Source organism: Cheilinus undulatus, linkage group 3, assembly GCF_018320785.1.
Source record: "Cheilinus undulatus linkage group 3, ASM1832078v1, whole genome shotgun sequence".
NCBI classification, from domain to species: Eukaryota; Metazoa; Chordata; class Actinopteri; order Labriformes; family Labridae; genus Cheilinus; species Cheilinus undulatus.
The window spans coordinates 33906622-33930570 of record NC_054867.1 but is presented as its reverse complement, the minus strand read 5'-3'; the positions used below and the strand labels follow the sequence as shown (position 1 = coordinate 33930570).

At 39.0% G+C, this 23949-nt stretch overlaps 2 protein-coding genes across 4 annotated transcripts; both read right to left on the bottom strand.

The window, feature by feature from the left end:
- Positions 1 to 491: 491 nt before the first annotated feature.
- si:ch73-15b2.5 (rho guanine nucleotide exchange factor 19) lies at positions 492 to 4608 on the bottom strand. Its single transcript, XM_041783975.1, has 12 exons — positions 4295 to 4608; positions 4086 to 4226; positions 3945 to 4009; positions 3562 to 3860; positions 2603 to 2763; positions 2372 to 2524; positions 2166 to 2295; positions 1978 to 2052; positions 1673 to 1765; positions 1433 to 1581; positions 1092 to 1256; positions 492 to 901 (listed from the first exon to the last, which is right to left on the bottom strand). Exons 1-12 carry the CDS (start codon positions 4534 to 4536, stop codon positions 859 to 861), a joined length of 1716 nt encoding a protein of 571 aa, XP_041639909.1. The 5' UTR covers positions 4537 to 4608; the 3' UTR covers positions 492 to 858.
- A 1561-nt stretch (positions 4609 to 6169) lies between these two features.
- On the bottom strand, positions 6170 to 22191 carry ddi2 (DNA-damage inducible protein 2). Of its 3 annotated transcripts, XM_041782133.1 has the most exons (11): positions 22072 to 22191; positions 21750 to 21921; positions 17679 to 17808; positions 17109 to 17426; positions 16866 to 16992; positions 16570 to 16697; positions 15699 to 15827; positions 14762 to 14865; positions 14466 to 14658; positions 10303 to 10351; positions 8628 to 8720 (listed from the first exon to the last, which is right to left on the bottom strand). In XM_041782133.1, exons 2-10 carry the CDS (start codon positions 21885 to 21887, stop codon positions 10341 to 10343), a joined length of 1278 nt encoding a protein of 425 aa, XP_041638067.1. In that variant the 5' UTR covers positions 21888 to 21921; positions 22072 to 22191; the 3' UTR covers positions 8628 to 8720; positions 10303 to 10340. The 3 variants fall into 3 exon arrangements, with proteins under 3 accessions (XP_041638053.1, XP_041638059.1, XP_041638067.1); XM_041782119.1 differs by lacking the exon at positions 10303 to 10351 and having other exon boundaries at positions 6170 to 8720; XM_041782125.1 differs by lacking the exon at positions 10303 to 10351 and having other exon boundaries at positions 6170 to 8720; positions 22023 to 22124.
- Between the last annotated feature and the right edge of the window lie 1758 nt (positions 22192 to 23949).

Sequence of the window (23949 nt, the reverse complement as noted above, 5' to 3'; positions counted from 1 at the left end):
TGAAAGGTCTGTGCAGGTAAGCATGAGCATCTATACTGTCAAACCAATCAGGCTGAAAGCATCCTAGACCACCTCTATATGCAGTCTGAGCTATTGGAGATAAAATTGCTTAAGTATACACTGAGGTGCCTCCACACAAAGCATTAAGTTTTATCACTTGGTATAAGGCAGAGAAAGGTGTAAAGGTAAGAACAACCTTTTACACATGTTTTAGGAGGGAGTTGAGGATTTAAACCTTAGGTTAGGCCACACCTGGGTGTTTCTATTCTACTGACTACTCATCCTCTGGTGTTTAAGGACCTTTTTGCATATAAGATTTTTGAAGTTTTTGTTTCATCAGCCTGCCTCATTTTTGCTTCACCTCTGACCTTTTTTCATCCCCTACCCCTTCTGGATTTTTAAACACCGTGCAAGTCTAAAACCACTCAGAAATTTTGTTTTTTAATCAAACATTGTGTCACTCTCAACTCTGAAAAGACCTGGCTTTTGAGTCATGTTTTCAGCATGTTTATTCAATTGAAAACTTTATTGAATTAGACTGATCTTTTAAAACATATGGAAAAGCGCATCTCTACTAAAAATCATTTAAATACAAATTAAGATTGAAATAATTTCCCCCAAATTTAAGTATCCCTAACTTTAACAGTGTTTTAATAGTAAAAACCCAGTGCATATTTTATGTGCTTTGTGTTTTGGTGCTCTGAGGGCCATGAACAAAGAACATGAAGTGCAGAGAGGAAATGCTCAGGTGATAAAAGGTAAACCTTTTTCAGTTCTTAAAAATTATATTGAAATATTAAGTTAAAAAAGTCTACTTAGTTTGATAAAACAAAGAGTCATCATAGAGTCATATTCCCATCACTTTTTAGACAGCAGCCTCATCCATGTCTCTTTTTCTGACCTGCAATTCACAAGAACACAGACAGGAATTATAAATAGAAGACAGTGATGTTTTTCATGTATTTAACCTTTATTTAGCCAGGTTAGTCCCATAGAGCTTAAGCATCTCTATTTCGAGGGAGACCTGACCAAGAAGGAAACAGGAGATCTACTGGGTATTAAAAAAGGAACAGAAAAATATCAAGTCTTACCTTGTGTTTGTGACAAGGATCATAGCAGTCGGTTGTCCAGTTCGACTTTGAGACAGATGCAAAAGGAAGGAGTCTGCAGGAAGACCCAAGACCTCGGCTTTCAGGGGTTCAAGGTGCACATGTGTGGGGAAATTAGCATGATCCAGAACAGTGAACCTCTGATCCCTGAAATAATGTGACAGAAAGGCAACACAGTCTTGTTTAGTCAGATAACAATGCTGAAAAGACAAAGCCGATCACCAAAGAGGACTGAAAATACTCAGAGCTGATTTGGATCATGATTTCATGCACATCAAAGGCATTTCTAACAAGAGTTAGAAATGCCCTATTAATAAAAATACTTCTTTGAGGAGATGATCAGAAGGTCGTTGAAGAGGTGGAGGTAGACATTGATGAATGATATCCTCGAACTGTACGCAGCGTCCACAGTCAGCTGTCTCATGGGACCCTGGTGCACCAGAAAACGGCCGCTCACAACCAAAGGCACTGACTGAAGCAAAAAGAAAACAGAATTGGTCGCCATCTGCAAGTTATATAACAGAATCAAATTATTATTCAAGAAAAAAAGAGGAATCTGTCACCTTAACTTTGCCAAAATCCATCTGCATTTCCAGAGAGACCAGCTCCTCGATTTGTTTCATTTTTTGGACACCCTTGTCACACTCTGTCACTATCTGCTCAGAAAACATAATAGGACAATCTTTAGTTTTTATTCTTAACTTCTACAGCATTAGATTGAATTTTGCTCATCCTTTAAGAGGCACAACCATGATGCCTAGCTTGGAAGATACAGCCTCTGTACTTCGGGCTCACACACCTAATCACTTATCTATAAACACCCCATCAGCTTTTTTTCTAGCTAGGACTTAAAGATAAACAGCATTACCTTGTGAATGGCTTCTATTGCTTTTTTAAGGGTGGAAATCAAGTCAGAATCTGGTTCAGTCAATTTCAGGATGCTCTGAAATGAAGGTAAATCCACCAAAAGCCTGCTTATTTTCTTAACTTTGATCAAAAACTTTTTAAATGCATTTGTGCGTGCAAAAAAATTCAACCCCCATCACACACACTGACCTCTAAGATGAGTTTAATACGAGTTATTCTCTGGAAAGGAAGGACCAGGAAGGACTTGAGGCTCCGTCTTTGACACACTGGATCACTCTCAAGCTTCTTGATCACAGAGAGGAAGTCCCTGTTCTGCTGCCTTAAAAAACGACGACATCTGTATGAATGCATCTGAGTGCCACACTGGAGGTTTGAAGCACAGGATTGAGACTTACAGCAGCTGGTTAATGAGAGCCTCTTGGTACATCATGTTAGTTACATATGGCACATAGAGCCGGTGAAACTCTGGGCAGTGTTGGAGCACAATGTCTCCAACCTGAGACATCAACACGCTCTCTCCCAGATGGATTTCCAGATCCATCAGCAACCTAGAAGACACCAAATACCAGCTCAATGAAAATAGAAGTAGTTAAGTTTTAAAGATATACCACATTTGAAGCTCTCACTTTTCACTGGCTGCCATCACTTGACAGATGTTTGAAAACAACACATGATGCTCTCTGTTCGATAGAGCCTTTTTCAGCGGCTTTGACATGTAGAAATGGTTGACAGCAACTCTGAGGCTCCTCAGGTATGATGCCTCGGAGCCAGTCAGCTCAAAGATGGTCTGCAGGGAAAGGAAAACAGAGAATAAGAAGTAGAAATAATTTCCTAATGAGCATTATAACAGAGAAAGGATGAATTGTTTAAAATCCACTGAAACACTGAGTCATTTCTACTAGAAATTAATGCATTTTATTTAAAGCAAGTAAAAGTTCGTCCTTAATGGTTTACCAAAGACTAATTTAACATGATTGCAAAGCTTGGAGTACTTACAGGAGATGGATGCATTTTTAACTCCTAAGAGTTTTTTTTTTTAACTTGGTGCTATACAAATATAATAACTGACACACATGCCTAATGTTTTTCTATATATTTTTGGATGTTATGCCTTTAGTTTGAGAGGGTAGTGGATAGGATTGAAAACAGGGGTGAGAAAGAGGGGGATAGACATGCAGGAAAGGAGCCACAGGCGAACTAAAACCTGGGCCACCTGCGTACATACTTGTGTTTACTGGTGAAAGTCTTGTCTTTTGAAAATGTAAACAAAGGCTATTATGGTGATGTGATGCTATTGACTTTGTCTGACACCTAGCCTGCTGCAACATTTAGTAAGGTTGGCAACCCTGGTGTCACTGATGGTTTCGTTTACTGCTGTAGGTCATAAAGCGATATCAGTAATAATTTCATACAAAAATAGTAACGTATTAGCTAATTTTATCAGCTAAAATCTCACAAAAGCTTTAAAGAGTTGCTTAAATACACCATGTCCATATTCCTGTCATATTTTATATCATTTGGCTCCAAGTTAATACAGCATGCTCATAGATACATGTTGATCATGACAAATGTAACATTTTCTCACCTCCTGAAGGCGAATCTCTCTGGATGTCAAGCTGCTGAGCAGGCCAGATGCCTTCACTTCCTCCAAGTCTTGCCAGAGGGTGCACGGAGTCACCCTGATTGGCTGGGGTAGAGGTGATGATGGAGTTCTTCCAGGATTTTGTAATTGAGGGGACGAAGCCACAGATTTGCAGCATGGACTAAAACGGGACTGCAGACCCTGCAGATACTGTGGAGTTACCAGCTCAGACACTAAACTCTTAGTGAGTCTGAAGATGTCTTCTCTCACCTCCTGCAGACAGTAGTCCTGATACAGAGGGACTGTAGAGCCCAGACATAAAGAGAAGGTTCTTTACATGACATTAAATGTAACACTATTCAATCAGTGACAATAGGGACACTTACAGAACTCTATGAACTTTGACTGGAAAGTTACACTCCGCCCCTCCTCTTCAGCTGGATCCGCTGCCCTGGTTTGTAAAACAGGCCACTTTTAGTAAATTTACAGAGATCATAAGCAGTATAGAGATTTAATGCCCATCTTACCCTTCTGTGTTTCTATCCTGATCATCTAGTGGAGACAAAGCTGAATCTTCCCTCTCTAGTGTGGAAACTGAGAACATTTTTCTCAGAGCCTGTGTGCTCATTAAAGCCACAGACTTGAGAGCTGAAGCTATGTCTACAGCACTGAAAAGGAGATTTGATTGTCAGGTTAAGTTTGTCCCTGATTACTAGACACACTGTGCGGCTCTTACCTGCAGTCTTCATCCAGGTTCATAGAGTTGCCACTCTCCTCGAGTCCTCCAGAGTCTCCTGCATGGTCTGTTTGCAGGGGAGTCAACCCTAAAGAGAGCTGCTCTTCTGTCTTCATGGTGTGTTTTTGTGAGAACAAGCTGTCCAGTAGATCACAATTTTTAGCAAATGAGAGCATATCAGAGACAGCGTGACTGCTCAGACAGTTCCTGTTTTCATCGCTGCTTTCATGTCGAGCCATCATATCCTCGAGTCCAGAAACAGAACTCAGATCAGGGCGAGCCCCTCAGGCTTAATGATCTCAGATGGATGAAGTCTGAGTGCTACAAAGCAGCAATCACATGAACTGGAGCCAGGTGTGGCTCACAGGCTCTTGTAGTTCTCTTTTCTTGTGGTGATAAAGTGAAACTTTGGGGGTTTAGTTAGCCAAGGATGAAAACAAGCTATTATGGCACATGAGCTTTGAATGTTTAAAAAAAATCAGAGTTCAGGTTTGAGCTGTGTTTTTAACTGTTAAATTTCATGTCTGTAACTCTGTAATTGTGCTGCTGCCTGTCTGGGCCAGGACACTCTTGTAAATGAGATTATTGATCTCATTGAGGCTTTCCTGGTTCAATAAAATTAAATAAATAAAAAAGACCAAATATTAAAATGATGATTCATCAAGAAGAGAAGAAATGAGAGATAAAACAATAAACTAACTAAGAATAGATGGGCTGTGATTCATGTAGTCATTAATTCATAAGTGTAGAAAATAGAACTTCTTTGATTCAAGACTATGTCTAAAGTGCTCTTTGGAATGGGCTTGATTTCTCCTCCTATACTTGTATTTGTCAGGTCTATTCAAAAAGCTCTATGCACTTAATATTTTATTACTTCAAAGAAAAAGTATTCCAGCCTTCTATCACTGTTTTTATTTTGTTTCTGTCATGATTACATGTTATTTCATAGATGGCTGCATTAAATTCATATTCATATACAATACCTATAAAAAGTATTCACCCCCTAGGATTTCTTTAACCCTTTATTGATTTTACAACTCAATCATGATGGATATAATTTGCCTTTTTTTACCATAAAAACAACAAATCTTTAATGTCAGAGTGAAAATAGATTTCTACAAAGTAATGCCACCAAAAAAACTGAGATAAAATGAGTGATTGCATGAATATTTATACCTTTAAAGTTACTGAATTAATTTAACAGAGGTCCAGCTGATTGGTGCTAGTTGTCTCACAATTGGGGAAATGGAGATCACCTGAGTGCAGTACACATATTTATTCAATTGACATTACTTTGTAGAAATCTGATTCCATTTTGACACTACATATGATTGACTGAATGACTGCCCATGCATTTAATCATAATTTATAAAATCAATAAAAGGGTAAAACATCCAACTGTAGTTCAGTGACCTATCCCCTAGCAACCAATTAGTTGCCTCAGGATGACTGAGTGGTGATTATACCATCAATACATTCATAACAGCAATAATGCTCAATGTTAGTCACCATTTCCCCGCAGTAAACAATTAAGAAAGAGAGCTTCTCAATTTTGGAAAATAAGATAAACTTCAATTGATGTTTTTTCCTACACATTCAATACAATTGAAAAACACATTAATCTTTAAATATTTAAAAACATTGTTCTTTCAGTTTAAATTGGATCTGACATCTAAAAGTCCCTCACTGACATGCATGCGTTTCATTTCCAGTTTGTTTTATGTTGTGTGAAAGTGTTGGGTACATTTTTTTGCACGTAAAATAGATACAACACAGGTTTTTGTCGCTGCTCTGTTTGCTGTTGTAATGACTCGATAGGAAAAATAAAATTCTGCCTTCAACCCTTGGAGACAAAGCAAACTCACACATTGTACAAATACTAGTTCAATTTTATTTGCAGTTTAAAATTTCATACAAGATAAAAGTAGATAATTCAATCTGCCTGACACAGTTGGTATGTGACTGAAATAAAGCCATTAAAATAGTTGTTATATGATGTACTGACAGGACATTTGATGGGCGCAGATGGCCAAATTCTAAAAAAAAAAAAAAAAAAAAAAAAAAAAAAACTAAATGAAAATCTTAAGATGGGAACACAAACTATGTTGGTTTGACACAAAATAAGATAAATGAGACCTTTTAGACAGGAACTTTATACTTGTTTGATAATCTACACATGGCAAAACTCCAAAACTGTGGAGAATGATACATACAGTACAAGATACCCTCTGAAATACACAAACTTCACCAAAAGCTTCCATGTATGATCAGACAGCAACACACACTAGTGGCTCCCTTGATATTTCAGTGTGATTACCCCCCTGTAGGGAAACTATTGTAAACCTGATCAAGAGTGATCAAACTTTCATAAACTTAAGTAGATCCCAACATGTTGTTTTCTGGCATTGGGTTCTGATTTGAAAATTAATGGGAATAAACAGAGGAATAAGGATGATCTATTAGATAATTGCTTTAAATTTTAATGGTTTTAGGAGTAGAAGCATTAGCAATGCTTCTCCACTCTGACATTTTTGATGCTCTGGACTTTAAACAAAACAGTTTTTATGTTGTTTCAAACAAGAGATTATAGTAAAGTCTAATGTTTCAAGAATCAAATAAAAAATGGTCATTTAATAATGTGTCAATGTTGGACAAAAACAAGAAAGAAAATCAATCTACCTTACCAAATCTCTAAAAACCAATGAAATGGGTGGGCACCCAAAACACCTGCATGCAAACACACCTCACATATCTGCAATATCCAGAAAAGTTTTATCGGTTGTCCCCTTAGTTTTGGATATTCTGAACGACAAACCAAGAGAAGGTGTTTCCCTGTTTTTTTTTTTTACGTGCTCCCTGTTGAGAGGCGACGAGACAGCTGGATCAGTAACAAGGTATAAATAACACAGATGCTGAGTTTGGAGGCTGGGGACTCAGTGTGACTAGTTATGAGTCTAGGTGGGCACAGTGATACTGCGGGCTAGCAGCGCTAGCAGAGCTAGCTCCACAACCCCGTGGGCTTGTTGAAGTGCCTCTGCAGCCTCCATGGCAGAAAAGCCTGCTGCCTGGATTCTCTGGATGTGCTCAGCTGGAAATTGTTCTATAAAGGGATGCTGGGAGGAAGGAAGGGGGGCCGGAGATGAGACTTGTGTCGCCTGAGCGAGAGGAGGGGAAGAGGAAGACGAGGTGCTAGAGACATCCTCCTCAGGTGAGCCCACTGCCATGGACAGAGGGCTGAGAAAGGGGTGCTCAGTCTGGAGGCCTACAGTGTCCGGGGTATTAGTGCCAGAGGCACGTCCATCTGCGACCCCTCTCCCCTGCTGCCCCTCTGGAGGTTCCCGAAACTCCAGGTCCCTGGCAGGATCAGGAGGGACCTCTGGCTCAGGTTGAAAAGTGTTGATGTTATTAGCTTCATCATGCTCAAGTCTCCCATCCCTCCCCTCCTCTGGACGCTGTGGTGGTCCTTGTCCCTCCACAGAGTCAGCTGCATCTCCTCTAAGACGATCATCCTGGCCAGGGAAGTCCAGCACAGGACACTTGGATGGTCCCTCATCAGACATGGCAGCAGCAGCAGCATGGTCGGCTTTGGCATCGCTTGGTTCTGCACCAGCTGTGATGGCAGTGGAGGGGATGTTGGAGATTTCTGGTGTCTGAGTCTGTGGCTCGCAGGCAACTTCATCAGTTTCCGGCCTAAATGGATGTGAGGGGGAGCAGGAGCTGCTGCGACTTTGGGATTGAGCCCGGTTGTTGGACACAAGCAGCTCATGAAGCTCCTTCAGAGCAGCAGCTAGCGATGGGATGCTGTCAGAGCGAGAACGGAGCTCTCCTTCGGGCTGGTCCCTCTCAGAGGATGCCTCTGTCTGGGGGGTTGTTGGGGACTCCATTTCAACAGAGTCTAGATGGCAAGGAGCACTGGAACATGCTTCTGTGGCATCAGCTGCGTCCGCCTCTGTTGTCTCCTGCTCCATGGGTTGAAAAGAGGAAAGCTCCTCTGGACTGACAGAGACTTCATCTGATTCAGCATCCCCCTCTGTGGTTCCAGTCGGTACCTCTCCTCCAAGATACTGAGACACAGTCGTCAACTCTGCTGGGACAGGGAGGATGTCTGCTGAGGAACTCGGAACAGAGGGCATTTCAGAGCTGCTGTTAACAGGCAGAGGACAAGGATGGACCTGAGGAGGCGAAGGACCTCCATCCTCTGATGGGGATGAAGATGAAGGAAGTTCCTGGAGGCCAGATTGGTCTTCACACAGCCCTGAAGCCGAGGCCTGCGTCAGGGTGGCTGGAGCAGACTGAGAGCGATCCAGGGTCTGGTTCTGGCCAGAGGACGGGCTTTGGGAGGGGGAGGTGGATGAGGACATTTTGTCTAAGGTTCTGGGTAATGTAAATGGTGGGGGCTGTGAGGTAGTTTGTCCATCTGCAGTGTCTATTGTGGGAGAAAATATAACTAGATATCAAACAGCAGGAACATATGGACCCTTTCAAAAATCTGCATTCACAGGACAAAAAAAATCAACCTTTGTGTCCGCTGCTCTTACAGTTTGATACAAGGGATGTAATGATGCACTCAGTTTGTTACTTTGATTCTTCCATGTCCTCATTGTTACAAACTTTGCCAACTGTGCTGCTGCCTGTCTTGGCACAGACACCTATTAAAGAGACTGATGTCTACAAGGTTTTGTGGTTAAAAAGGTTAATTTAGAAAATAAAAAAACCCAGTACATTAATGCCATGGTTCTGGCTTGATGGGATGATTTAATTATGATACAGTTTTGACACAAGTTTTCCTGTTTTTCCTAATAATTGAAGGTAATCCTTTTTAGTTTGGAAGCTGTATTCTTACTGAAAACACTGCAGATTTTTTCTCAAGAAAAAGTGACTGATGATATCCTGTGTAATGTTTTTTTATTGAAGACTTAATAAAAAAATACATAGGTTAATAACACCCTTAATCAAATAGGGATTCACAAAATTGGACTCTCACCCATATTAGATATGCTGACATTTCCAAATTAATTTAAGCCAATACCAATATCAATATATAAAATATCTAAACGTAGTTCAAACTTTAAACTTAAGTCCTTAAAACACTTTTAAAATTTAGGCAATAAGGACAAACAAAGAAAGAGACTACAGCTGGCAAAGGTCTATTGGTCCTGCTCATCCTTATTCACCAGTTATTGACTGATGGCTGTAAATATGATCACAAGCTTTCCAATAATTAACCTTTTAGGCAAGTATCTGCCAATATCATGCCAATAATATCCCTCAAGTCAAATAAATTTACAGCACAAAGAAATTATTTGTTTGTGTGGACCACCATACCAAGAATTCTGTTCTGCAGTTTGACTCCTACTCTTTATAAGGGGAAACGGTATGTTAAAGGGATGTTGTCGGTTCTACATCGGTATCAGCAAATCCTGGCCCTGACGCCGCCATTCGAAACAGTGTGGCACGAACGGTTACCTGTAGCCGATGTTTAATTGTCGTGTGCAAGCAATTTAATGATGGCAGTGAGTGGACCCAGCTGCTGAATTGAATTGTAATTGACTACGTTACCAATACTAATTCCATTGGGATTAATAAAGTATCTATCTACCTAATCTATTAATTTTAAACACATGTAATGGCTCTGCTGTTCACAAATGGTGCAATTTTTAATATGTAATCAATAAATAATGTATGTTCATTGTTTTTTACATGCATATAGTTGTAGGCCTAATGGGCAAAGGAGTATCACAGTATATTTTATTTGTTTTAAAGATTTGAATCATCCCTTGTAAAACTGTGTAAAATTTTAACTGGATTCTGAGGTATCATTACATCCCCATTTGACACAAATGCTTCTTTTTACTTATAACAGCTATATGTATTCAGAATAAATACATGTATAAGTACAAACAAGGTACATCAACTAACCAACTAAGCCGCAAAATAAACAGCAAAGTAAAAGACACAAATAGCAATGGACTTAGCACTGGCAATGGACTTGTGAATTTTTGCAGTACCTGGTTGGTAGGGCCCTCTCCAGCTGTCTCCAAATGCATCAGTGCTGTCCTGCTCAGGGGTTAGGGCACACACCACACACATCATGCAAAGGGGACGGAGAAAGTTAGCAGTCACACACAAGAGCATGCACCAACCTGTGAGCCTTTTCACACACACTCATGTGAAAAGTGTCATCCAAAAGAAAAAAAAAATACTGAGCCTACATCCTGACAAAGAGGTCACAGCATAATCACCGACCCTGGCTGTCACTTAACCTCAGAAAGCTCAATTAATGTCAAGTAAAAAGAGACAACTGATCGAAGTCATTTTACCATGACTATGATAGTGTAATTCATTGTTTGGTATCATTTTTCTAGTGAAGCCTTAATACAGGCTAGATGATATTAGGACTTAAAGACCCAATGGCAAATGTTAATATAAGCCCTGAAAAGCATTATGGGAAACACTTTTATGATTGTACTGACATTCCCAAATGCCCGCTGTATTTCCACACACTTTAAGCTGTTGGAGCAACACTGAATGCTGACAGTCAGCATCTGACAGTTACCCTAACAGTCAACTAAGATTTAAAATGGACATATTGTGCAAAAATCCCTTTTTCAGGTTTTTCTTAAAAATATGTGCCCCTGGCCTGTCCACGATCCCTCAAGTACCAGAAAAATCCATTCTCCTTCCCCCTCTCTTTCTCCACCTTTCAGAAAATGTGTGCTGAAACAAGCTGTTCTCAGATTTTCCCCTATCATGACCCCATGTGGGGAGTGAGCCCTGCCCCCAGGTTCAGTTGGCCCTCCCTGCTTGGAAAAAAGTTCATCCTCCTCTCCTGATCTTCCTCTCAGCTGTCACCTGAGATGCTGTCAGCTCAGTGGGTTACCCTGCTGACTTTGATCTGGAAGACTGATGGTTCAAATCCCAGTCAGTGCATATGCCAAATTCAGTTCGAAATTGCGCCGCGGTGCGATTCCTCCCCATCCCCCTCCCCCTTAACCCCTGGCTTGTTTTCAGACTAGCAACATCGAACCGTGCCAGGGCGCACTTGTGTATTTACTTGGTCTGAAACAGCAGGTGGCAGTATGCACGTAGCTGGTTTACAACCACGCAAAGGAGGAGAACGAAGAAGAAGCTACAATGGCAACCACTGGGGTCGTGACCTGAGCGAAGATTATTTTTGTTTTGACCCAGCAAAAAGTCCATCCTGTAGCCATGGATGATTTAAAATCACTTTTAAGATGCCAGCAAATTTGCTCTTCGTATCTGGACATCTACTACAGCTCAGAGGATTATATAGGCTCGCGCTGCGCAGATACAGCGGTTTCTGAGGCATGGCATGTTTTGGGGACCTCTGAGAACAATATACACTTGTCTTTAAAGGGGAAAATATGTCCCCTATAAAGCATGAAAAATGTGTGTATTATGTTTTTATGGAATACTGTGAAATGTCAGGTTTCTGGGAATCAACTCAGAGGCTATTTGTTGATTTGAGTGGCAATGTTATCATAAACAACTAAAACTAAAATGTAAAAATCACCTCAGTTAACTGAACTATACCAAAACTTAGCTTTAAAAAAGAAAAATAACTAAAACTTAAATCTGTGCTAGAAAACGAACTAAAATAAAATATGGAAAAAAATTCCTTTGTTTTCATCTTTGACAGCAGCAGACTGGCTAAAACGTACACCCAAGCATGATGAGTGTACGATTTTGACAGCAGCAGACTGGCTAAAACGTACACCCAAGCATTATGAGTGTAAAAGCGTCTGATGTGATTGAAGAAAACTTCACACAACAGTTCATTTTATTCTTGAGTTGTATTGAAATATATTTGAATTAATAAAATTATAAGTAAAGTGTCGCCTGTTTGAATGTGTGTTTTTTTTTACTTGTATGATGTTTTTTTCTATTTTTCTTTGTCTTGCCCCTGACAAGTATCTTGTTTTCCTGAAAAAAAAACACTAATAGTAATAGCTTAAACTAATAAAATAAAGCTAAAACAAAATATTCTTGAAAAACAAACTTGAAATTTAACTAACACACCAGCAGTGAAAAAAAAAACACTAAACTGAAATTTAAAACAAAAAGTAACACCTAAATAAAATTAAAAACTAATGAAAAAAAAATCCCAAACTATTCTAACCTTGATGTGTAATACCTAAATGCATGTTATTAATACATGTATCCTACATTAAAAAAATAAAATGCCAGGTCAAGTAAAAACATGATAACAGATGCTAACATGATCTTAATCTTAAGTGTTTTAAAAGGAAGTCCTGCTTGTGCATTTGCATCAAAAGCTAAATAACATCCAGATTTATGATAAAAAAACAAGGTAGATGCAGGCATAAACCCTAAGACAACTGGCTGAATTAATATCATCTCCTTTTAACTATACTCCAAATTTCACATTGTCTGAAGACTGATACTTGGCACAATCCAGTTCATAACTATCACTGTTGAGATCTGAAAGAATGAGCTTAGAAGACAGTTGGTGGGTTTACATAAAGAGTGTCAGGCGAGCCAGTTGCTGCGAGTAAATCTATAAAATGAGACAACAGATATCAGGGACGTTAAATGTCTTTTTGTCTGCCAGAGAGAAGTTTGAGGCTTACTAGAGGTATATCAGGTAAATATGTTAGCTTTTACATCTGGTGATTGTATTACAAAACTTGCAGAATTTGTGATCTCTTGTGAAGATCATCTCTGCACAAAACCTGTCAGTATCAGAAACTTTAGGTGGACATCGAGTTATAATCTGCAATAATCTAAAATGAAAAAAAAATTTTTTAAATGTTCTGCTCACATATAAAGAGACTTAAAACCTGATGAACTTCTCTCTCTGGATGCTTTAAAAAGCAGACATGACATAAAGGCAAACATCTGACTGCAGATGTTTTGCCGGAGAAATTATGAATGTGGGAAACTTTGAGGAATATTTTCTGTTTGAATGTCCTGCTTTATGTCTTGTAATGCATTTCTGTATTATGTTGTCTGGGTACGACCTCTTATTGTTTGTCAGAAACTGTCAACTGCTGCTTCCTGTCTTGGCCAGGACACTCCAGACAGAGATTTTTTTTGTTGATACAACAAAACAATTGACACCCCAGTACTCAGTGAACAGTTCACCTATTTAATGTTTACAATACATTGAAAAAAAAAAACAACCCTTGAGTAATAATGACACCATAATTGCAAAGTCATTTAAAAAGTGATCTAATAAATCTGTGTACAAACAGAATGACAAAAGCAGCTGTCCAAATTGTTCCTATGAACAGGTTTTACATGCATGGTGTCTTCAGCTTACATAAATGACTATATACTTTTCTGAGCCTGTCCTCATTTATTTGGGATTTTTTATCTCCAGATTAGAGATGTTTAAATCCAATTTAAATATAAGGATTATTTTGTTATACTTAAGCTGCTGCAGTTTTTATCTTATTCTTTGAAAATGTCAATAGATTCAGTGTTTCTGCTGTGACATCTTATCAGCTTTATCATAATTACATGGCTTTCTCGTACAGAAAGCTCCCACGTAATTCTTGGCACTAGTTCTCTTTGTAGGTGGCTCCAAGTGCTGTTCTCACACCATCTGCACTGTTCCTCAATGCTAAATCTAACAACAACAACTCTAACAACAGTCTGGGCTGAACTCACTAATGATAAAGACACTCAGGACTAATGTCCCCATTTACAGTTAGGAGTGTTTTCTCTGGTATTCCTCTTGATAATAATGTTTGACGACATAAAAAAAAGGCTGAAAAAGCATCCAACTAAATCCAGTTCAACTGCTCTCTTACATCAGCTGTTGAAGTATGATTGAAATTAGTGTTAGTGAGTGTTAACTCTTGGCCTATCATAAAGAAATATTTTTTCTCTTTAAACCATAAAAAGATCTTAGCAAAGATGTTAACTTCCTTTCTTCAGTACATCATGGTTACCGTTTCCCTGTATATCCTCTCAGTGTCCTGACCCTTTCATGATCTAAAACACTTTCATTTGTTGAGGTGAAGGGATGAAGTGATCACATGACTTAAAATTTAGATGACTACATAAATGGGGTTGAGAATAAGAAGCTTTAAGTGGCACATGCAAATGTAACTCTAATTGAGCTGAAAAACAAAGCCCGATGAAAAACAGATTGAAGTAAGCAGAGAAAGAGGCTGTCCCTTACCACTTTCCTGTATGGACCTCTGCAGCGCCTCTGCCAGTTCTCTGTCAGCTATCTCATCAGGACGGGCATCTTCCCGCCCCTCTGCTCCGTATGCTAACCTGGCACACTCTGGCAACTCAGCCTCAGACAGGAAGCGAGTTTCAGTGCCTGTGGTGCCTATTAGAAGCACGCTCTTCTTTAGGTCGATCGAACACTGCAAGAAAAAAGGGAATTGAATCTTCTTCTACTTTCTGTGAGCTCAAGAAGAAAAATATGGGAACTTCTGCAGACATTGATTGGAAGAAGGAGGTTCAAACCTGGTGTCTCTTCAACATATCCAGGCCAAGCAGCATGTCCATTGGCTGGTCCTCCAAAATGGAGAACGAACAAGGGAGGAAGTCGCCCTCAATCTGGACCTGAGCTAAATGAGTGCAACAAGACATCATGATTTCATATTTATGAAACGCCAGGCAGATGTTTAAATAACGGCATGATTTGAGTCAAAAAGCTGCAGAATGGGAGTTCAGTTAAAACCACAGTTGTATGTTGGCGAAGATACTAACATTAACACAGGATCAAGCCATGGTCTTCAAGCTACACTGGTAGACCGCAGCAGACATGGATTTGTCAACAAAATGACAACAACTAAGCTAATTACTGCAATGGCTAAATGGGTCACCAAAGACTGCAGACCCATCATCATTAAAACGATGGGCTTCAAGGAAGCAGTTTAAATTCACTCTCCAGCAGTTATTTTGTACTTGGTGCATTTGTCTGCTGATTAAGTTTGCAGTTTTTTGTTATTACAGCCCAGAGATTTAATATTGTAATATACAAACCATTACAACTAAACTGAGATTTAAAAACTCTAGTGTGTTAGATATTTATTTATTCAAACAAAATACTTGTACTTCTTTTATCTCAAACCAAAATGCAAGTACAAAGTAGTATTTTAAATGTATGATTAATCATGATTAATCACTATTTTTATATGATTAACTTGGTTCATTGTTTAATTAACTGCAATTAATTCTTAAAAGTGGGTTATATTTGGAAAATATTTTTGACCTCTAAATACTGCTTAGAATAAAACTTTTAGGCCAGAGGGGTGGAGTAAATAATTTTAGGTAAGTTAAATGTTAAAAATAAAGTTTTATTGAGGGCATTTTTGAGCAAAATATTAAACCTTACAATGGTTCTAGCAACTGGCTTGGCTCAGAATAAAGTTCTGGTGAAACAAAAAATAACATATACCCAAATGTACTCTTCCAATGATCTTCTGAGTGCCCACTCCCTTTGCGATACCAGCCCATCGGCGGTCCACCAGCCGCATGATGTTGCAGCGCTCAGCACACGCTTGGCTCATGATGGTCATTTGGGCTCCTAAAAAACAAGAAACATCAGCTGATACAAAAATCTTTACACCTGCTAAAACTCAGAGCTCCTGGTGCAGAGATTACAATACAATTAATGCTAATTTAATTATAATAATTATAATTAATATAATTTTTCAGGAACCTCCCTATTCAGTCACTGCATCACATATTTCTGCTTTCCAGGATTATTTTGCTCTTCCAGATCCTGGATGAGTCATTCTGGTCTTGTAAAGATCACAAGGAGAATGAGATCACACATGCAAGTCTTGCCACACAACCTCAGGGGCAGGCTGAGGAGCAGACATCTATAAGACCGTATAGAGCACCTGCATTTTAAGTAAAAAAAAAAGAAGGCAAGTAGTGATGTGTCAAAGTTATTGTTTCGTGTATCTGTCTTATGGTGGTTTAATGTAGATGATAAAGTGAGGCAGTTGGAAAACATGCAGGAGACATGCTCCAATTTTAGTCTTTTTCAACTAAAAACCCCAACATATGATATATCTGCACTTCTAGTGTGTGTCATGCTAAAGATTTGACCATTTATAGTTAATGTGAATCTGACAGTTTTTGTAGACAGTGATAATTCTGCAAATAAAAAAAAAATCATCACATCTGTAAATCTTGTTTATCTGGTTAAGCCACCATCAAAACTTAATCATGATGTAAACACCAACAATGTAGTACTAATCCGGTTCATGACCAGAATACTGTAACTAGTTCAAATAGGATCAGCATTTAACGCTCATTACCTGAGTCAACAAAAGCTTTCACAGGGTGCCCATTAACTTTGCAGTTAATGTAGAGCATAACCACCTGTCCAAAGCTCTCTGGAGCCTCCTCCATTGCAATGGTCATGTTTTCTTCTACATTGTGTTGCCTGAAATATACACAAAACACAAAGTGAGGGAGAAGACGAGGAAAAAAAAAGAGTGAAAACATGTTCCACAATAACTCACAAACAAGCTGCTCTCCCTTATGTTTCATTTCTCTGTATAAATATCATTACACTAAAAGCAGATGTTCATATTTGGTCTTTTAACCATACCTGATGTCTTCCTCAATCTTTGCTTGGGCTTCCAAATCAAAAGGATCAGCTGTGAGCAGTCTGATCCTCTCCTGCTCTCTCCTGGCTCGATCCTGCTGTTGTTCCAGCAGCACTTTGGTGAAACGCTCTGAAAAATGACACATAAACTCCTGTTTGATATAACGACAAGAGGGACCACACAGATGTGGGCTCTAGATATTAAAAGTGCTTCTTTTACATTATTATCTTGTTGTATTTTTTTACCTAAGTCTCCACTCAGAAGGGCCTCAGCAAGCGGCGGGTTTCTCTCCTTGAGGAGTGAAAGCTCGTGTGGATTGGATAAAAGCATCTGCTGAAGTAAGGCAGGGTCGTCAAGCCCCTGAGGAGAGGAGCCGCGAAAGGCCATTGGCGTGGAAGGTTGTGCCGGGCGTTGTTGCATTGGCTGCTGCTGTGAAAGTTGTGGAACCTGCTGCTGCTGCTGCTGCTGCTGCTGCTGCTGCTGCGGCCGCACAGCACCGCGTTGATTGGTTGAAGAGGAGGTGCCAGGGACTGTGATGGAACGAAAGTCGATATGGGGTAGACCTAAGGAGCACAGATGATGAAGGATGACTGATTAGAATTATGCACATAAAAAAAAACAAAACAAAAAAAAAACAACTTTTCAGAACTCTGAATTTTAAAGCAATTAACATTTTTTTTCTTCTTGTAAGTGGTATTTACTTTTCTTGCAGTTTCAAAGATTCACCTAGTTTCATACCAACAGATTTAATTTGTTGAAAGACTTAAATAAAAACGTCACCATCTGATTTATATTCCCCTAAACACACGTGTCACCTGGGAAGGCTGGCTGAGTTGGTGGTGGTCTTCTGTCAGCTTGCCTGAGAACCACCACATCTCCATCCTTAACACCATAGTTCCCCAAGGCACGAGTTGGATCTTTTAGGGGCTGTTCTACATATGTGATCTGTAGAAAAATACAGAATTATATGAGATAACATAATACAGACCACATACAGATTTGCTTCCTTTGTATCTGATGTATGTAAAAGATTATAGCATCCACATGACTGGATTAACTACATAACACTTTACACACAATATGCCTTACAGAAACACAGCCATTAAGGTCAAAGTGAACAGTTCTCACATTAAGCTGCAGTTGTTATGTGACACTGCTTGCAACAACACTTCTCAGTGAACAACCTGAAGGGAAGATTTAATGAAACTAACATGCAAGCCAGATCTAAAGGATTATTTTACAGTTAGTAGCTTGATGGGGGGCATGGTGTTTGAGTATCCTACTCAGTTAGCCATCTTCACTTTCTTTTCCCCTTCTGCTCACAACCATACTGCATAATGGACCAACTGAATTGCTTATGAAAAAGAGTAGGTCAGTAGGATGTCTGAAAAAAGATACAAAACACACTATAACCTAGTAAAATATCAAGATAGTGCTACAAGGTATGATAAATTAACAAAGGTTTAACAAGGGGTAATGGCTCTAAGCTTCAGTTTCTCTGTTCATCTGTTTTCACTTATGTTTCACACAATATCGGTTTACAACATGCCTTCAAAATTAACCCATAAGCTTTTATTTAACCGATTAAAAGGCTCCAGTTAATCTGAGGGTAGCAGATTGCAAGCTTGAGCTACAGCTGATTGCATCAAAACAGTGTGAGAACACGACCATTATACCCAAATCTCCATCCAACAGGTAAAATGTTCACAGCGATAGAAAGTATTTATAAATGCTGAAGATAATCTGTTGAATTTCAAACCAAGCTTCATAACTGGGACGAAAGGTGATTGACATTTTATTTACATTGACATTGTCTCATGTGGTTTAATAATTTAACATTTATTAAATTATTTGTTATTATTTTGTTTTTGAGAATACTTAGGAATTAAGTTTAATATTGCTAGCGTTATTTTTTTTGACTATTTGAGTATTTACTAATGCTTTTATTTTGATAGAATCCATAGTTTCGGCACCAGGTGACATCTATATTATGGGCAGGTATAAAGGGTGGGCTGGCACCAGGAAAGGTGAATGACTTTTTGGGAAGACTTGAGCCAGGAGCACACCAAAAAAGCAGCAAATTGTTTGTAAGAAAAAAACTTTGTGGATAAGTTCAAAAGAAACTTTTTTTTTCCCCTTGGAAATTGCCATTTTTATCCGGCCTAAGATCAACTATCTCTGTGCCACAGTAGTCGGTTCGATTTTGAGTTCTGTGTTAATTTGTTAATTGACAAGAGAAAATTGCCACTACAAAAAAAAATTCCTAAGGTATACAAAGAATGGTCAAAAACAGTAAACCACAATATTCTGTGCCAAATGCCTTGTTGATGGCAGAGGTCACAGGAACTGAGAAATGTGGAAAAACATCTCCTAATAGAAGTCAGTTGATTATTGGCAGATGTTTGGCATTTGGCCGGTTATCTGTATCAGCTCTTTATTTTACCAATAATCAATAAAATTATTATTTTTTAAAAATTCTTCAGTCTCTCCAAATGTCCTCTATACAATGGAATTTAGTTGGCTGGTTGTTACATGAGTACTAGCCAATCGAAACTTAGGCCTGTGTGCCCCTGGCACAGTAAGCTTATGGTATTCCTTCCTGTTTTCCTTCTGTTACTGTATTGCTCTATGATGCTTCTCATGCAGATAGACTTTGGGTTAAGTTGTTTCTTTTTCTTAAATTCCTTAATTATGCAATTTTACTTTTGCCACATTAAGTACATTTTGTATGGGATAATAAATGCATATCAGTTCGGTCCCACGAACTACCAATGAAAGGTACTGGTATCAGCCCTGAAAAACCCGAATCAGGTGACCCCTAGCGCACAACATCAACAGTACTGCAGATGGGCAACAGCAGCAGCAGAAGACCACACCGGGTGACACCCCTTTAATTTAAGAACAGAAAAATGAGGCTACAATTGCACAGGTGTACTAAAATTTGGTAGAAAATTTTCCGTCAGGATTTGGCATATATGGCATGGAAGCCCACCAGACCAACAATTACAGCATGTTTTAAGACACTTAAATCACCTGTTTTCCCCATTCTGATTGAACTTCAACAGATCGTCTTGACAATGTCTACATGTCTAGATACATTGTTTGCCATTATGTGATATTCGTGTTGATGGGTAGGGATGTAAGTGATTAGCAGATATGAAATAAGCAACCCATATTTTGGCTATGCCTTATTCTCAGCAGTAAAAACTGGCAGTACATAAAAATAAGTTAGAGTACTTTTAGTCTGGACCAATAGACCTACATCAGCTGAAGTCTTTGACTTTATTCATAATCATTCCTTACACTTTAAAGTGTGGTTTAAGGACTTCAATTTGTAATTGTAATAATCCTTAAACTTTACACTTTGTGTTTTTATGATTGAAGTTTTAGGTCTGAACTGTATTTGAATATCAGCATCAATAATGGCATTGGCTGAGGTCACTCTCACACCTATGTCATTTGGTCTGGACTTTTAGACTTTTCAGTTTTATCCAAACCATAACAATAGGTGTGAAAATTCCCCTGGACCATGGTCCAGACCTAACAGCCAGATTTTGGACCGACCAAAAGAGATGGTGTCAGTCCAAAGCAAACTGGACCATGTTCTGGTCCATGCCCAATATGAAAGCATCATTTTTAAAAAGTCCAGACCTACACACCAATGAAAAGAAATTAAGGCATGAGATCCAGAAAAGGAAATCCCACACCAAAACAATATGAGGCATCTGGGAGGAAGAAGAGACAATGTTATTAAGGTCCAACTGGAAAAAAACCTGAAAATACAGAACCTTTCCAACTGTTTCTGGAGAGGATGAAAGAGAGAGGATACAAGAGGACCAACTCTAACCTATCAAGATAAACTATAGACACACAACCCCTGTAGATGATGATGATATCAGTTAGGTTTGTCATGTAAAGTCTGTAAGTCCGTTTACAAAAATGACAAGGTGAAACCAAAACCAACTGAACCAAATATATACAATGTAACAAAAACAAAAACCTTAGTCCTGACTTTCAGGTGTGAAAACACCCTTACTTATTTTATGTGTAAATATCGGAAATTCAATATCATGCTTCCCTATATTAGCAGTTAAACAGGTACACCTCACAAAGTAATTGGCTAGGTGTACAGATAAACTGACCCTCATCAATGTGGACTTCTGCCCCTTTGTGCTTCACTTGAACTATAAAGTCCAGGAAAAGTTCCAAGAGTTACAGCAACGGCAAATAATGATTATTATACTAAGAAAAATATCTTGTGGTTTACAGCAATAACGGTAAATGTGATGATAAAATATATAACCGTGTTACAGAGCGCACATACAGGAGCTCCACTTTCACTTTACTTCAATATTTGTTTCATTTTTAACCTAATGGTTATCCTATTCACACTATTACTATCACATCGAGCTAAGTGAAATTTGTGGGGTGTTAGCTTGGCGTGTTTCCTTAGCCATCATATATTAACTGTCAGGGTGTCGTTACTTTACATCTTAGGTTGACATTTAACAGCAGTTGATGTTATCCAATGGCACTTGCAGACCAGCGCTGGTCCGACAACGCAATAAGACGATAAATCAAACTGATGAACTCAATATAACCAACAAAACAGCGTTCTTCGACCTGTTTACTAGTCTGAGAACTATTAGCTTCATCCTTTCACCATTATGTTAGCTTTCCATCAGTTTTAATGAACCAGTACATACAGAAAACTGTTTGTAACGGTTTTAACCGATATGGACACTAGTGGAGGAGAGTGTCTGCTGTTGATAACTGAAGTTTCGCAACAGCCTTTCAACCAAAACAGCAAAAGTCTGATTCATGCTAGCAACTCTGCTAGCAGCTAGCTTAGCCCAATGGCTACAACTAGCCTGGCTTTGAGTTACCTGAATTTCCCCAGCTGGGATTCCTGATTCTAGTTCACAAAGTGCTACAAAGTCTCTCAGCTCCAGTTCTGGGGACACATCGAGGGCGAAGGTGGTTTCTGGGCGATCCCTCGGCGCGCAGAAAACGGTGACCAGCATCGCTTTTTTGGGACAGGTTCAGTGGACAGACCCGCTGTAACAAACAGACAGAGGTTAGTATAGCGTTAATGCCCTGTACAGATAGTAAACCCCATTATAATTCTGTTTTGACAAAGTTTAAAAGCGTATTTTTACTTATGGGAAAATTATCCTTCCGGAAAGACAGTGACTTGTTTACACTTACTGGGTAAAAGTCTGATGTGACAGTTTCTCTTTCATCTACAACTAAACCACATCAAGTATTGCTCGGTAGTGCCGCATTTCACACAGCTATTTTTTCGACATGTCGCATAACAGATTTGCGGTCGTGACTCCTTTTTCTTCTTCGTGTAGATTTAATCGCGCTCAGTTCACACGACTATTGAGCATCACTGCCATCGACTGAGGCGGAGTGCGCACCATTTCAGCTTTACTAATACAATACATTTAAGCTCCTACTAAAAAAATCCGGCTTTATTTTGACCGTAAATCCTCTCTTAGATAACATTTAGTTAAAACGCGCACGGTTCCTTCCTTGCGACAACAGTTTCAGACACTAAAGATAACCATATAGAAATAACCGGTCTTAATGTTGATGGCCTTATATGCCTTTATGGGTCATAAAGATTCATCTGTATTAATATAGGTCCTAGCTCCTCACAAATGCTTTGGGGGCAAAAGAGTAGACTAATGCAATGTCATATGTATAAACTTAGAACAAACAGGAAATTTGTGTTTGATAGATTATTTCTTATTTGGGTGCCTGGTTGTCAGTACCTGTGAGCATGGGCCCTGCAACAGCGGTCAGTAGGTGTCTGCTTAAAGAATAGGCATGCCATGTTTGACTGATATGGATAGGGCCCATGCAGCAAGATGCGGCATTTTTTGGAGTGAGCCCTAATACTCTCTCCAAAATGATGCTCAAGGGGCCTCCAAACTACAAAAACTGCCTGATTACAGGATACTGCTCTTTGACTCTATGAGACAGGATTTGAGTTCTATGTACTTTTTTTCATACAGTTTTTATTTTCATCTGTGTTCACTGCTGTATTTTTACAAGGAATCTGCACTGGTGTATTGGTGCATGACAAACTCATGCTGCAAATTTGTGCGTTGTGTTATGAATACCACAACAGACAGAAGAAAATCCACACTCTTTGGTCATGATCAACTATTGCTATTACTGCGCTGTCTGTTTTGCAGGATTTTCTCAAATGTACTTACTCAACCACAGTGACGACAAAGCTTGTGTTAACCGCTTTTACTCTCTTCCTTTATTCCAGTCATTCATCAGAACACATCCTGTGTACAGAGGATTTTATCTGGTGCACAGATAAAGTTGGTTGGAGATGACATCATTTCAGTGAAATTTTGATACGAGGTATTTCTCTGGGATTTTTGTAAAGGATACCAGTGGGTGAACTGCAGGAGTTGATGTGTATCCTGTTTATGCACGTAACAAGCACATAATATTTTTAGGGTGTTGAGCCTGAGTGTAGCATGGAAAACATAATTTGGCTGTTTAAGGAAACTCATTTCATAATTATGCAAATAAAAAAAACTGTATCGAACCCCAAAGTAACTTTTCTGCCAAAAATAGCACTTTCAGTTAGATAATATGAAAACTTCAGTTTCATGCACCCATTTAGTCATGAGTCAAAAGGCAACATACCTTGCATCCAGAAGAAAAGAAGCTTAGAGACAATTCTCCTTCCTGATAAATTCAATAAAAGGACCCAAATCTTTAGAAACCTGGATGAGTATAGGACTAAAGTCCATCATTTCTGAATAAAAGTGATTTTTAATTGGTCACCTTCCTTGAGATCTGACATATTTTAAAAACATAACTGCAACTTTGTGCACAATTGAGTGGATAAGTGAGCTGTGCTTTAAACTGGTATCTGTCAACAGGAAAGCATAACTGACAGTTTATTATTCTATAAAGTCATTTGCATTTAACTGTCTATGGCGAGTGTTTTCAGCTCTATAGGGCAATTTTTACTCATAACACAGAAACAGAGATGTTCAATTTTCTCCTTCCTTCATGTCTCTACAGGGTTGGCTTGTCTTGAAAAGACTGCTG